The following is a 16,506-nucleotide window of genomic DNA, read 5'->3' as shown; positions in this document are numbered from 1 at the left end:
AGAAATTCTCCCAAGAGCTGTCAAACATGACACTACCCACTTCTGGATCATCCGTGTGGGCAGAAAGAAAGGAAGGAAAGAAGGAAGGAAGGAAAGAAGAAAAGAAGGAAGGAAGGAAGAAAGAAAGGAAAAAGTATATGCGAAGCACATACCATGTACCAGGTACTGTGCTAAATACTGGGGATACAAATAGAGGCAAAAGACTGTCCCTAACTTCAGGTAACTCATGATCTAATGGTGGAGACAATATACAAAGGAATATATACAAACAGGCTCTATACAGGATGAATAGAAAATAATTAACAGAGACAAGGCACTAGATTTTTTGTTATTTATTTATTAGCATTATTTTTTAAAATTGAGTTCCGAATTCTCTCTTTTCATCCTAACCCTCTCCTACCAAATGAGAAAGCAGGAAATGTTTTATACATGTAAAATCATGCAAAACATATTTCCATATTAGCTATATTGCAAGAAAAATACAATGAAAAAAATTATGGTTCAATCTAAACTCAGACTGATCATCATACAATATTGCTGTTGCTATGTTACGATATTCTTCTGCTTCTAACTTTCCATCAGTTCATGTAAGCCTTCTGAGGTTTTTCAGAAGCCACCCACCTCATCACTTATTATAACACAATAGTATCTCATCACAACCATATCCCATCATGGTAAAAATCTTTGATAAAAATCTTGTTCAGCCATTCCCCTTATTTGATAGACATCACCCCAATTTCCAGTTGTCACTACAAAAAGAGCTTTTATAAATATTTTCGTACATATAAGTCCTTTTCCTTTGGTCTCTTTTGGATACAAATCTAGTAATGATATTAGTGGGTCAAAAATATGTACAGTTTGATAGCATAATTTTGGGCATAGTTCCAAATTGTTTTGCAGAATGGTTGGATGAATTCACAACTCCACCAATAGTGCATTAGTGTTCCAGTTTTCTATGTTCCCTCCAGCATTTATCATTTTCCTTTAGGTGAGGTGGTACCTCAAAGTTTTTTTTGATTTGCACTTCTCTAATCAATAGTGTTTAAGGCATTTTATATGACTACAGATAGCTTTGATGTCTTCTTCTGAAAACTGCCTGTTCATGTCCTTTGATCATTTAATAATTGTGAATTGACTCATGTATTTATAAATTTGATTCAGTTCCTTACATATTTGAGAAATGAAACCTTCATCAGAGAAACTTGCTGTATATTTTCCCCCAGTTTCCTTCTTTCCTTCTAATATCAACTGCATTGGTTTTGTTTGTATAAAACCTTTTTAATTTTATGGAATCAAAATTATCCATTTTACTTCCTGTAATCCTTTCTCTTTTTTGGTTGTGTGTCAGTAAGGCAATATAGCAATGTAGATGATAATTGTCAAAATGTGTATGTGGTTCTGTATTGCAAAGTATACGAGACTCTCCACATAGAAGGTAGAAGAAGTAAACCATTTATTCAGACACCAGAAAACCACATCCCACAAGCTATTTATCCAATCTATCACAGCAGTAAAGCATTCCATACATAGTGTCACAGCATGGAGCCTCGCCATCCCAAAACTTCTCCGACCCCCTGCTGGGGTCTTCCCCAAAACAAACTCATAGTACAGTGAAGTCACAGTCTGTTCAGCTCTACCTATCACCACGGCCACTAGCAGCCATTAGCAGCCATAACTGCTTTCTCTCTCTCTCTCTCTCCTCTCTCTCTCTCTCTCTCTCTCTCTCTTCTCTCTCTTCTCTCTCTCTCTCTCTCTCTCTCTCTCTCTCTCTCTCTCTCTCTCTCTCTCTCTCTCTCTCTCTCTCTCTCTCTCTCTCTCTGCATTTCCTATGACATAACTTCCTTTTCCTGTCACAAAGCTCCTCCCACTGCATGTGACTTAGGCTTCCTGTGACATAAGCAGGTCATACCACCTATTAATGGATGAGAAAGATCTTCAAATCTAAATTGCTACTACAGGTTGTAAATTATTCCCTTATCTAAGATCCAGCAGATAAAATTTTCCACCCTTCCCTAATTTGCTTATAGTAACATCCTTTCTGTCTAAATCATGTACCCATTTTGACCTTATCTTGGTATGTGCTGTGAGATGTTGGTCTATGCCTAGATTGTGCTAAACTGCTTTCCAGTTTTCCCAGCAGTTTTTGTCAGTTGGTGGTTCTTGTTCCAAAAGCTAAAATTTTTGAGTTTTTCAAATGCTAGATTACTATGGTCACTTACTACTGTATATTGTGTGCCTAATTTATTCCGTTGATCCACTACTCTATTTCTTACCTAGTACTAGATTGTTTTCATGATAACCACTTTATAATATAGTTTGAAGTCTGGGACTGCTAGGTTGCAGAATGCATTAGAACTAAGAAATATTGAAAATAACTTCCTGTAGGAGATGGGATTTTAAGGAAACCAGGGAAATCAAATAGATGGAGTTGAGAAGGGAGTGTGTTCTTTGAGAGATGGAGTGTCTTGTTCGTGGAGCATCCAGGAGACCAGTGTCACTGGATCAAAGAGGACATGGTAGGGGGCAAGGTGTAAGAATACTGGAAAGATAGGAGGGACTAGGTTGTGAAGGGCTTTAAATACTAAAGAGACCATTTTGTGTTTGATTCTGAAAGTCTTAGGTAGCCACTGGAGTATTATTGAGTAGGGCATGACAGTTGGACCGGTGCATTAGGAAAATCACTTTGGTGGCTAAATGGAGGATAGATAGATAGAGATATGTGTGTATATGTAGATACATGTGAGTGATATGCATATATGCGTAGAACTCTACATAGGTGTACACATATGTAACTCGATAAAAAGTGAAGCAATGTACTACAGCCTACCTAACCAGAAAGATGAAATTGGTGAGTAGATCAGAAAACAGAATATAAAACTGGTATCAAAATATAATAGAACAAATCAACTATCTTTTATTTTATTTTATTCAACATTTTGTTTACGTTATTTTATACTGGTCTATTCCCCTAGGTTTGATCTTCATCTTCTCATTTTCATTAATCTGACCTGTCCCAGGTTCCTTAAATTTGCTTGAATTATTGATTTCTTTCTTTCTTTAGTGATATCTCCACTTCTTTTGAACGCTCTCTTTCTCTGCCCAGTTGAATATGTAGTTTAAAATTCTGCCTCTCCTTCCTTTCCAGACTCTTATTTTAGATAACATCCTTTTGTTATACCCTTTCCCAAAAAGGTTTTCTTCAGCTTTTCCTTCTCTTCTAACCTATTCAAGATTTCATTTTCTCTATCACTTCTTTATCGTGTCCCTCATAAGGGTAGAGGTTCTTAAGTAGCAAATTTGAACTTCTGTCTCTTTTTAAAATTATACTGGTAGTTCTTATCCTATCTTTACTTTTTGTTCCTATCCCTTAATCTTGCTCAGATTTGGGAATTCCCTTCTCATTCATCCTTCCCTTCCCTTGTAAAACTTGTCCTACCATAAGTGAACCACAAGAGTTCATCATCTCAACTTTCTTCTTATTGTGTGTCCACTTGCCATCTCTTACACTTGAAAAACAATTCATTGATGATGCATTTTAGTCCTGGATGTCCTCATTAGTTATATTATGTATCCTGATCATAACCCACCATGTATTTCTCGATTGAACAAGATAATAACGTTAGGGAGAATGGATTCAACTGACCAAGTGGAAACAGAAGAAATTCCTGTTGGAAGTGACAAAGTTTTAAGGGCACTCATAAGATGATTTTTAAAATTATCTAAAAGAAGGAAAGATGACAAAGCAATGGAAAATATAATTGATAATATTTTTACCACCTTGTCCCTAAATGCAAGGCCAAAATAGAATCAGCTAGTTATGCTACTTTCTCATCTCCAAAGAATAGAATCCCATGAAAATATCTTTCATGAGAACATCAAGGATATCCTTGCTGAAAACTTAAAACAGAAACAGGTAGGATTTTGGAAAAAAAATATAATGAACCATGTCTTCATAGCCATATACTGACTGAGAGGCACAGAGATGGGAGATGATAAGATTCTGCTTTATCCATTGTTAGTTAACTTCAAAAAAGTACTTAACTTGATAGAACAAAATGCAGCTTATGTTAGATTCATATAAATTCTATAGTAGATATGACCAAGGAGATAACTGTCTAATGGCCATGCTAAGTATACATTTGAAATAAGACATAAAATAAAGAGACATCTGGTTACGTAAGGCATTCAGCAGTATCTTGGATGATGTCCTACACAGATTGCAAATGAAAAAGGGATTGGTAGAGTTCTCTAGACGCACCTATTTGCAGATGATGTTGGGCTAATGGCATTGAATCACAGAATACTAAAAAAGTACTTCAGTGAAATCGTCATTTGATAGAGAACAGGCCTTAGTATTCATGATGAGAAAAGAAAAATATTTGACAGGGTTACAAAATGTTATATTAAATAGGAAGTTCATTGATTTAATACATCATTAATAAATCTCAAACAGGACCCATATTTGAACTATCATATGGGCTAAGAATTGAATAGGTGGTAAAGTAAGAGATTTAACTAGGTTATATTTGGGAAATTATCCATTATTTCCAATTAACCTGAACTGCTCCCTACTGCAAATACTTCATATTTTTAATTCCATTATCCTCCCAGGATGCTACCTAACTGCAAACCATGAAATGCCATGATGTTGGAAAAATTCAAATTTCAGATGACCTAAAAGGACACATGATAGATACAAGATATCTAGAACATATTACAAACAGTGGCTTAGTTGGCAAAGTGTTACAAAAGCCATTAACAAGGACATTTGTGATATGAAAAGGAAATGGTAATCAAGAGTCTAGATTAAAGAAATATTATGTAGGAAGCCCAAATAGTACAGACATCCACATTATGTTAAAAGAACCAAAAGAAAATGTTTAATACTTGAGTGGAATCCTTTGTTTAGAACTGATAGAAAAAAAAGACAGGAAACTTATAGGACAAAGCTGCTTGAAATAATTTATGATTCAAATTGTTTTCAATTTTTTTCAAGCAACAACTTAATTTGTTTTTGGTCCCCCAAAGAAAATGCCCAGGAATGACTGTCTTTTTCATTTTACAAAAGAAAAGTAAACCACTCTTTGTTTGTTAATGACCCACAGCTTCCTGCAATAAAAAGACTTTCATTGTATATTCGCGCTTTTGGAAAAAAAATCACACTGTTTATTTTTGTCTTTGACTGTATTCATGTAAGCTAGATTTACAAGTCATGAAAAACTTACCTGCAATCCCTCAGATCTAAAAATTAAAATAAAAAATAAAATCAGACAGAAACTTATGTTTCGTCACAACTTAACTTCGTGAGCTCCAATGACCATAGTCAACACGTGTAAAATCTCTCAAACTGAGTTCTTAAACCTATTCTCTTTTCCAGACACTTTCAAAAACATTGCAGACTTTTGAAAAAATGAGAAATTTTATCTTCAAATAGGCATTTTCAAAAATTGCAGTTCTTTAGATCTTCTCAGGTGTTTCAACTCTTGAAACTAGTTTCCTATGATCATAGTATTTTGAGTGGGAAGGTCATCAAGTTCAGCCCCATCATGTAACAGATGAAAAGACCAAAGACAGAAAGGTTAAATGACTTACCTAAGGTCACACAACCAATAAGCAGTAGACTCAGGAGGAAGTACCAGTCCTTTGATTCCATTGACTCAGTACTGGTTAGCTGGAATGTCACTGTAATAGGAATCTGGGAAAAGGGCTTAAAGATAAAAAGACTTTTTGACAGATCACTAGCAATTTATTAAACTCATTCTACAGTTTAGGCAGATTGCATAGGTCCCCACAAACTGTGCACTTTTCTTTGGTCTCCTGGTGGTTTCAACTCTTTTTAGTGTTCTGTAATGAAGTTTGATGACATTATAATGTACTTATGTAGATAACTTTTTAAAATTAATTGATAACTAAATTACATACGACTGAATTTGTGTGTGTTATATTCTACACTAAATTGGAGAATTTAAGCAACAACATAGTAATTTAAAATTTTAGCCATATTATCCTGTAATTTTTATTACTGATTACTTATGCACTTCTTATATTGACACTTTTGTGTATCTGAGATACACATATACTCACACACAATCACATATATATATATATATATATATATATATATATATATATATATTTATGTTTCTTTAAATGGATTGGTCAAATTCATTTTAACTTAAGAGTAGAATAATAGTCTTACTAACTAAACATTTATATATAACAATGAGTATGATAAAATAGTTTTTCAACTTTGGAAATATTTTTATTATCAACATATATTTTCTATAGATGTTTTGACAATTTTTTACTCCTTTCCCTTTAGACTTTCTTACAGATTGCATTAAATGTTACTTAATTCAATAAATGTTTATAATGATCTTTGACAGCCAAAATGCCACAAGAAAATTCTTAATCTCACCTCCAAAATTCATCCCGATATATGATTTTCTTTATAAGAAACCTTAGAAATTATTATTATGGAGCTAATTAAGAAGAAATGACAATAAGGAGACATCCTAGCTCCCCAGGATATAATAATGAATTTCCCTGTGTTGGTCAACCAATCAAAAATCAACACATTTATTAAGCACCTACTATGTGAGAGGCACCATACTAAGCACTGGTGTATGTCTCTCCATGGTCTATTCAGTTATGTTCTCTTGGGGTGTGGTAGAAAGGAAAGACAGCAGAGAATAATGGAAAAAAAGTACTAGATTTGGAGTTGGAAGACTTGAGTTTAGATTCCATCTCTTCTGGTTACTACGTATATGATTATAAACATGTTACTTAACTTTTCTGGGCTTCAGTTTTGTATTCTCTAGAATGAGGGAAATGTACTAGATTACCTCTACGATCCTTTTAGCTCTAAATTTATGATTCTGTGAACTCAGATTACTCACAATCATTTTCAAAATATTTCCTAACAAGATTCCACCTACCATTTGTCTTTGAACTACGTATCATAGAGACTGATCTTGATGACTTCTCCTCTTTTATCAGTGATCTTTGTCACATTATAGAGCCACCATAGCCCTTTTCCCTAGTACATGTGTGTTATAGAGGAATCCCCTTCTTACTGTAGAGCAGAGATCACAAGAGATAACTTGGTCAGTTAGTAAGTGATATATAAAAGTATATTTCCTTTCTTCCTTCCTTCCTTCATTCCATCCCTCTATCCCTCCATTCCTTCCTTCCTTACCTGCATTCCTCCATCCCTTTCTTCCTTTCTTCCATCCCTCTATCCTTCCATCCCTTCCTTTCTTCCATCCCTCCATTCCTTCCTTCCTTACCTCCATTCCTCCATCCCCTCCTTCCTTCCTTCCTTACTTCCTTCCTTCTTTCCTTCCTTCCTTTCTTTCATCCTTCCTTCCTTCCTTCCTTCCTTCTTCTATTTCATCACTGAGTTTTTCTTGGTCCCTTCTGAAAAGATGACATTTTCAACAAAGCAAGAATGCTCTCGATGCTCTATTATTAGCTTTTACCACACAGAGGGACAGAGCCGCCTTGCTGTGTCAGGTCTATGGTATGTCCCACAGAATATTCTGTTACCGACAATGACCCCAAATGGGATACTGCTGTTTTCTCATAAATATTACTCTTAAAAATCTGAGTGCTTACATATTAAAATATTTCTACATTACGGGATCAACCGAAAGTTTATAGTGAACACTTTCTTGTACAGAGTTACTAAGAATGTGGAGAATAAGTGTTTTATCTACAATATAAATTTCTCATTAACTCTACCTCCATTTTTCCTTCTCTTTTGATTCTTTCACTACCCAGGTCATTATTCTAAGATAAAGTGTCAACTTGAAGACAACTTAAATGAATTAAAAAAAACACCAATATTTAAGCTCCCCCAAATTCATTGGTTCACATGAAAACCTAGTAAGAAAGTGATATATTACTTTTAGAACTTGCCTCTGTGTGCTATCACATTGAATTCTCTTTTGACTTACTGCTCAAGTCTTAAAAGACCATAATTTTCCTCTCCCTCTCAATATCCCTGCCCTGCCATCCTACCATTTTCATGACTGACTTTACACTGTACCAGTATCATTATTTTTTTAATCATTGAAAGGCAATTGTGCTGTAGTGGAAAGAGAAGGAAACTTTTTTTTCAGCTTTCAAAATTTGTCTTTACATAGTAACTTGATTTCCTCCTTGGATTAAAGAAATTAAGTGATGCTTTTTACTTTAACATTATATCAGTTTCCAAATAATATCTCTCTTTGTCTCCTTAACACAGAAGTCTATCCCTTTAAACTGATTTAAAAAGAAGTAGTTGTGGGAAGCAGGTCGATCAAACAAGCATGTTGATAACATCTGTTAGTATACAGTTATCCCTTCCACATCACAACTTTCCTCATTACAGTTTCAAAATATCATGGGTCAGCATAAAAAATTAAATGGGAATTTTGTGGAGTTTTGCAGAAGCTGCAGGTAACACACAAAGGCCAGCAGATGATACAGAAAAAGTTAAGAAGCTCAGAAATGCATGTAATATATGTATAGTATTGTATAATATCAATATGTTTTTCTTTTAATACCATAAATATACACAATTTCTTTTCTCTTGTATGAAGGGAAGGCCAAAAAAATTATGTGGATTTTCCAGATCATGGCAGCACCATGCCCCTAATCCCAGGGATATGAAAGGAATAATTGCATATAATATTTCACTTCATATAATCTCTCCCCTCATCTCCTTCAATGGAGAGAGGTGTATTCCAGGCACAAGCAGCTTTGTTCATTATAACTAAGCAGCCTTCAGTTTATTTTATTCTTTCCACTTAAATTGCTGGATTTCATTACGCTTATTATTTCTCTTGTTTTGATTATTCTGTATCAGTTTACTTTACCTGTTCTCCTACATCTTTGAATTCTTCATATTTGTTATTTCTTATAATACAATAACATTCCATTTCAAATTTATTTAGCTATACTGTAATCAGTTGGTACCTACTTTGTTTCAAGTTCTTTGCCAACATAAAAAGTGAATATGTTATATATGGAATCATTTTCTGTCATTTACTTGGACATTTTGGAAAAGATAAAAACCCTGCGTTTTTTTTTGTCTTCTTTGGGAGTTTCCTACTACATTTCTGTTTCTTAAATGTGAATTTTATTTAACTCATGTATCCCAACCAAATTTGAATTTTTTTAAATGTAAATGTAAGCATTTCAAAATGCTTCTCACTATGCTACCTAGGGTTTTTCTGAGAGGATGTTTCTTATGGGTTTATGTCATTTTCTTTTATGTGATTTTTCTAATCTTATCACTTTATCATTCGAGTTTGAAGCTATAGGCTATGAGATATCTTTGTGGTGAATATAACTACTTTGTCCTAAGGTCTATTCTTTGAAACTAGGTTGTATAATAGACCTCTTTCTCTTCAGTTTTGAAGCCCTATTCTTATTTGAGCTCATCATATTTTGCTTTCAAGATAACTGATTCTAGGAGTAATTTCAATGGCAAGCTGTGCCATTGAATATAATAGGAATATAATAGCCATATGACATCATCTTGTATAGGGTAATGACTTTTGAATTTCTAGTGAGAGAAGTTTCGGTTTTCAGAATCAGGATTTATTTTAAGATAGATTTCCAAGAGTAAGAAGTACAGAGAAGAGAACTTTTTTCTTAGTTTCTCTGTGTCACTATGACTAACACATCCCCTCCTCACTCAAACCTGTTCTCTCCCTACTTCACTATTCCCACTGAGGGTATCAACACTTTCCTAGTCATTGAAGCTTGAAACCTGGCAGTTATCTTTTGATTCACTTCTTCTCCCACAAATAATCAGTTGCTGAGTTTAGTTAATTGTGTCTTGGCGATATATTGCTTCTATACGTTCTTTCCCACTCATATCATGGTAGGTAATTTGGTTCAAATCCTCATCTCCTCTGGATAGAATATATTCAAATTGTTCCTTATTAGTCCTCTTGCCTCTTGAATTTGTCTTTCACATTGCTACAAAAAATAATCATCCTAATTCATGGGTCTCAGTATGTTACTCCTCTGTTTAAAAAAAATCAGTGGATCCCCATTCCTGGATAGCAAAATTACTAACTCCTAAGCCTTGCAACTGACGACTTCAAAAACTTGGCCTCCTTTTCATTTCACTATACTTCATGTACTATATTTTCCAAGAAACTGGGATAGTAGCTATTCTAAAATATTGTCCTTCCCTCTTCTGCCTCTGTGTATTAGCATGAGCTCATACCTTATACCTGAAACTTATTTCACACTCCACCCTCATCTGAAATTGTTGCAATGATCTTCTTCTTTTGAGGCTGAATTCAGGTGCGATCTTCTCCATAAAGGCTTCCATTTTTTTTCACCTTGATCAAAGTGATGTCCCTCTTATTATACTTGCCTTTAAAACTTTTAGTCTTATATAATAGAGGCAGCTATAACTTGTCATGTGCACCCAGTATGCCAAATTATGCAATATTGCCCATAGAGCTCATGGGAAAAAATAAGATTAGGGGTATGCCAAAAAACTATGTCAGCACTATGCCCTGTGAAGTGGTTGCATTTTCTACATTCTTACTGCTTCTCAGAGAAGAAGAAGTCGGGCAGAAGCCAACTTGAAATTTGAGTTATATTCAAAATGTTTTCTTGTATATGAATTATGTTGGAACAAATTCACACTTTATAGCAGTGTCGATTGTACTTATTATGTATACTATTAATATCCCTATTAATCTATATACTCCCAAGGAACAGGGACTATATTATTTTTCACACACTAAGTGCTTTAGTATATGTCTAATTTGTTAAATTTTCAAAGGAAAATAAAATTATATCTTTTAAAAACGTGAATAATTGAATTCAACAAACATTTATTAATAACCTCCCTTGAGAAATCACTATTCTAACTGCTATAAGCTATAAATATGTGAATAGGAAGAAAGAATCCATGCCCTCAGGGACCTCACATCTAGAATGAAAGATAAGAAATGAACATAAATGATTATGATACAGATTAGAATGTAATAAATTAATTGGAAAAGTATAAGTAAAGTGCAATAAAAAATCAGAGGTGAAAGGTGATTTTTCCTAGAAATTAGGAAAGAATGGGCTTCATGGAAAAAATAGCAACTAAGCCAGGCCTGCCTGATATTTCCTGATATTCATTTTTATAATCAGATTGAATTTATTAGTATTATTATGTATTAAGTGTTACTTCCACAGATTCCTTCTCTGATAGCTCATTGTTGTGTTGAGGTGATTATGTGCTCTTAAAGGCTACGCCTATACAGTATGAGTTCTGGCAGATTCTACCAGGATAGGTGTAGCCCTGGCAAAAGAATATGTCTACATACCAATTAATCACCTAGATAAGTATAGTTTGTTGATCATAAAAAGCTTTTGATTTGTAACTGTGTATATCATCTTTTCTTATACAATCATAAAAATGCCCCTTTCAGCATTCTATTCATTATCTCTCATCTATACATTAAAAAAATTAAGATTCCTTTAAAGATACAGCAAGGGAATTAATCTTGTTAAACAATTGTCAGATCATTCATTTCAGGCGAGGTAGAAAACAAGCATAAAATCATTATACAAATGTAATAAGTTAAATAAAGTACTGGGGAATGGAAGAGGTAATCATTGCAAATGCTGCCATAAAGTGGTCTGATTTGCCAGTGTCCTCTGATGAATTAGTTCCATTATAATAATTGACATTCTTTATAGAGTATGTTAACATTTGCAAAGCCAACCCTGCGAGGTAAGTGCTATTTAACTCCTATTTTACAGAGCAGGAACAAGGGGCAGAGAAAGGTTAAGTGACTTGGCAAGTGACAATCAGCTAGCAAGTGTCTGAAGCAGAATTTGAACTCAGTTCTTCCCGAATCCAAGTCCAACACTTTCTATCCACTGCATTAGCCCTCTAGTTACTTGCTTTTATTCTGACAAAGTTAAACTTATGAATGGCTTTAAAATTGATGTCTATACATCCTTAGTCACCGATCAGGAGAGACCCCAGACATAATGTGGATTAATTTTTTTGCCTTCAGTGGCCTCAATGTAAGGGAGCACTGGTAAATGTTTAAACCATCTGCACTCTGGAAAAAAATGTATGCAGAACACACTTTTGAGTTTAATTTTCATTATCAATATTTTCTGCGTTACTTTCTTAAGTTTACAGAATCAAGAAAAAAACAAATCACACGCCGATTTGTAGTTAGCCAATTTCTGAGGTGTAAATGTTCACACTGAAAATGTAACTGTTGACTATGGTGGGTAAGGGTTGATTCCAACATACTCCTGCACCACTCCTCAACATTAGCCCACCCCTCTCCACCAACCTCCTCTTCTGGACTTGCCATCTCCCATAATACCCCTTGAGCTACACATTTCCTCTTTCTGCTGCATTTTCTTCTACCAAAACTTGTCTAATGTAATTAGACTTTACCTTAGGGTACTTTATGGTAGCTAACTAAAGGAATAACATAGAAATGTCTGATTCATGGTTAGTAGGAAAGATGGAAATGTTTGTATGTTACAGATACTGAGAAGTCACTGTAGGAAAATTTATTAAAAACATATTGTGATTTTATTTTTTCAGATAACAGAGGAAGTGTTTCACATATAAAAGTCTGGTTTTTCCTAGAAATTAATAGCTTCCCTGCACCACCTGTAGATACTATTGAAGTGACTTGTGCCATCTTGGTAAGTCCCCTTAAAATGTTCCAAAGAATGTTTTACTGTATAATGTGGTGGGTAAAAGATGAAATGACTGAGGAAACAAAGGTTCAAGTTTGTGAGCATATCAATTTATTAAGAAATGGCAATTCCCCAACAACCATACCTCCTCAGCTTTGGCATTAGATCCCAAATACAGGGTGAGACAGACATTTATACATTAAAAACACTTAATCAGATAAGCCCAATTAAAAGGAAACAGTCAGAATACAAAGTTAGGCAGTCTGATTTCTAGTTGGAGGAAAGATTAGGGATTTTCCAAGTTGGTAAGGGGAGAGTGAACAGGGGCAAGTCCCTGAAATCAGCAAAAGAGGCATCCCACTTCTCCCAAGTGTTTATACTCAGTCAAAGGAACATGGAAACAATAACTGACTCATCAGTATGGGACCAGTTTTTAGATGGGGCCTAAGGGTTGCTTGAGAATTGTGAGAAAGCTCCTTGCACCAGTCTTTGGATCTGACTGGGTTTCTGGTCAGCATAAACTAAGTCCTCATTTAAGGGTCTCTAAGCAATAGGTAAAAGTGGTACAGTTTCCCAGATATGCAAGGCTTGGTTCAAACAGTGGAATAATAACCACTTACCATTCTCACTAGTCCATAAAGTTTTCTCACAGGTCAGAAATTGGACTACACTACACACGATTTGAACAGAAAGGGAACCAAGCTAGCTCCAGAACTGAGTCACGAGATGGAGTCAGTGTGGTTCATTCAATTTCTACCACCACTTGCTCTTCTAATCCTCTCAATTCCCTCAATAAATAAATGAGTTTTTTTTTCTTGTATGCTCTAATGCTATCTTTGGGGAAAAAAATGGCCATGCATAAGTGATCATTTTGGAGATGCTGTTAAAATCCTCCTTCTAAATCTAGTAACATAAACCTCACTTGCTTATGCAAAAACCTATTAGCTATGTAGTATCTTGTACTTTTTAGCATTCTTTGGGTATGCGTCTTGAATTTAATCTTCTGAAGCTAATTTAACCTTAGCTTAAATCCTTGTCCTCATATAATTCCTATCAAAAATGAACATATAGCAATAAGCTCTTTAGCCACGTTTCGGTTATGAATTCAACCTAGTTGCTACATTAGCCTTTGCAAATTGGGGGAAAATGTATTCAGAACAATCTACATAAATGTGGGGTTTAAATAACTGCCATGATTAATAAGATTAAACATACATGGATGATTAAAACATTACTAAGTCTTTTCCTTGGATTGTTGGGTAAAGGAAAATGTTCACTTTCCCAATTCTTAAAAGAATTCAAGGAAATATGTTTAATTTGTTTAGAGAATATTTTAATTAATTTTGATTTTTCTCTTTTAATGTAACTATTTTATTTTTAAAATACTCATAGAGAAGCAGAATAGTTTATACCATGTAGCATCTCAAAGAATAATCCTGATGTTACTTAATTTAGATTCTTCTGTTTTACATTTTGTGCTTGGTCGGAATTTTGTGTATGCTTATAGTTTGGTAATCATTGTTTTCTTTGTTGACCTTACGGACCCAAAATATATATTATATATTTTATCAACAAATGCTGTCACTTTCCATTTGTAAATAATGTAAAAATATTTCCCACCTCCATGCCTTTTCACACAACAGTCCCCTAAGGCTATAATGCATTCCTCCATATTTCTGTTCATTTTTATGTACCCCTTCTTTAAGGTTTAACTCAGGGACCTTTTCCTCCATGAAGCTTTTTCTGATCCTTCACTAGAAATGATCCCTCCCTCTTTGAATCTTTTGGAACATACTTTTTTCCTTTTTAATTTTCCTTTGTATTTAATTATCTCAAATAAATTGGTGCACATTTCACATCCTCCACTATGCTTTCCTTACAGCACCACATGAGGCAGGTCTTATATTTTAGGGATTATGAAAATGAGGCTCAAAGAAGTTTAATGTTATATCCAGGGTTGCACATCTAGTAAAATTGATTTCAAATACTAGAGCCATGATTTGAATCTAGATCTCCTGCCTCAGACACTTACTAGCTGTGTGACTCTGGACAAGTCACTTAACCCTGTTTGCCTCACTTTCCTCGTCTGTAAAATCAGATGGAGGAAGAAATGGCAAACCATTGCAGTCTTCGCCAAGAAAACCCCCACAGGGGTCCTGAAGAGTTGGACACAACTTGACAACAACTTTCTAAAACAATGGATGTTATTGAGGAGCGTTATAAACAGGAATCTGTTCTGTATTGTTTATTTATGGGTAAGTCTGTTATTGGTATGTGCTGCCAACGCTCATTTAGTGAAGATTATTATTACTGAAAGGAAGCATAATAGAGTAGAAAGATTCTTGAATTTGGAGTCAGATCTCTATTTGAAAGCTGCCACTGACATTTAGTAGCTGTGTGAGCTTAAGCAAATCACTCAGTCTTTGTCAGCCTCTTCATCTTCATCATTGGCACAAGAATACTTGTACTACATAGCTCCGAGTTGCTGTGAAAAAAGAGCTTTGTAAACCTTTGAGTGCTACTGAAATGTGGCCATTGTCATTTATATTAATGGAGGGAAGCCTCATTCAGGTGACCCAGGAAAATATTTGGCTTTCTGTTTGCTCTGCTTACCTTCTCTAGAGCAAGAGCTCGGCTGTGCGGTTTTAAGTTGTTCCTTATCTGTACTGTGTTTGAGATTTCTTTGCTCTCTCTCTTTTTGTTGTTGAAAACCTAGGCTGGCATTTCAGAACAATTTTCACAGAGAGTTTAAAAATACCTGTTGAATGGAAGTGAAAGGCAAATACACTACTCAAGATACCATATAATAGAACATTTTTTGGTAACAACTGCTTTGATTGTCTGTTGTCATTTATTACTAAAATCAGATAACGTACCTATGATCTACAATAGAATTGCAAATAATGTCCCTGCTGTAGTAGTTCATTTGCTGGATTGTGGGTTATAATTTGATGAGAACCTTGCTTCTTTTCCTCCATACTTACTATGGTAGGGGGAAAAAGTAGGTGGAGATATTGTAGTAATTTCCTGCTCTTGGTTGTTCTTTCCCTTAGTTGTTCTTATCCCACTTAGTGGTAGTAGAGAGGATGATGATGTGGTTCTGAGCTTCTAGCTTCCCTGGAAATTTTTCTTACTGTTAGGAGACCTGAATTCTAGTCTTCCTTCCACTACTTGTTTAAGTTAACTCAACAGGAAGCAGGCCCAAATGAGAACAGTGCAATTGCGTGACCAGATAACATTGACAATCCTTCAGTGATGGAGCCATTAGTTGCTCTGGCCATGTGTGTTTCTTATATATGCCTCGTTCTTTCCACTGATGGTTCAGACATTTATGGGAGAAAACATTATAAAGTTGAAGGAGGGAGTGTTTTATTGTGACAATTATTGTAATGCTATTTAATTAAAAGAGTTTAAACTGATTGCATCACCTGTATAGCAAGATGGGTTGGCAACCAAAAATGGGCTCCTTAGCACTTAGTCAACAAGTGCCCTTGACTAGTTTGGCTTTTTCCCCTGAACTGAATGCTGTTTGTATGTTGGACTGGAGTAAGCTTGTCGGCCCCTTCACTTTGCTTCCCTTGCTTAAGCTGATGGAAAGAACCTGTGCTTTCCCTGGTCACCCCTTCACCTTGCTTAAGCAGATTGAAAGAACCTGTGCTTTCCCTGGCGTACCTTACCCCCCCCCCCCCCCCCCCCCCCCCCCCCCCCCCCCCCCCCCCGCAGAAGTCGGATGGTTAAAAACAGCTTCCGTTGGAGCCAGAGGCTGCTCTAGCTACAGCCACAGCCGAAGCTGAAGCAGGAGCTGCCAGTAGCAGAGCTGACCTACAG

The 16,506-nt window shown here is 35.3% G+C and overlaps 1 protein-coding gene across 1 annotated transcript in view; it reads left to right on the top strand.

The window, feature by feature from the left end:
* CFAP47 (cilia and flagella associated protein 47) overlaps positions 1-16,506 on the top strand; it is a 965,255-nt gene that overhangs the window by 622,789 nt on the left and 325,960 nt on the right. The window contains exon 52 of the mRNA XM_036744194.1: positions 12,581-12,684. Coding sequence (XP_036600089.1) covers positions 12,581-12,684 — 104 coding nt within the window. The remainder of the gene's footprint in view (positions 1-12,580; positions 12,685-16,506) is intronic.

This window comes from Trichosurus vulpecula, chromosome 2 (assembly GCF_011100635.1).
Source record: "Trichosurus vulpecula isolate mTriVul1 chromosome 2, mTriVul1.pri, whole genome shotgun sequence".
In the NCBI taxonomy this organism is placed as follows: Eukaryota; Metazoa; Chordata; class Mammalia; order Diprotodontia; family Phalangeridae; genus Trichosurus; species Trichosurus vulpecula.
This window is presented reverse-complemented; position numbering and strand designations above follow the sequence as displayed.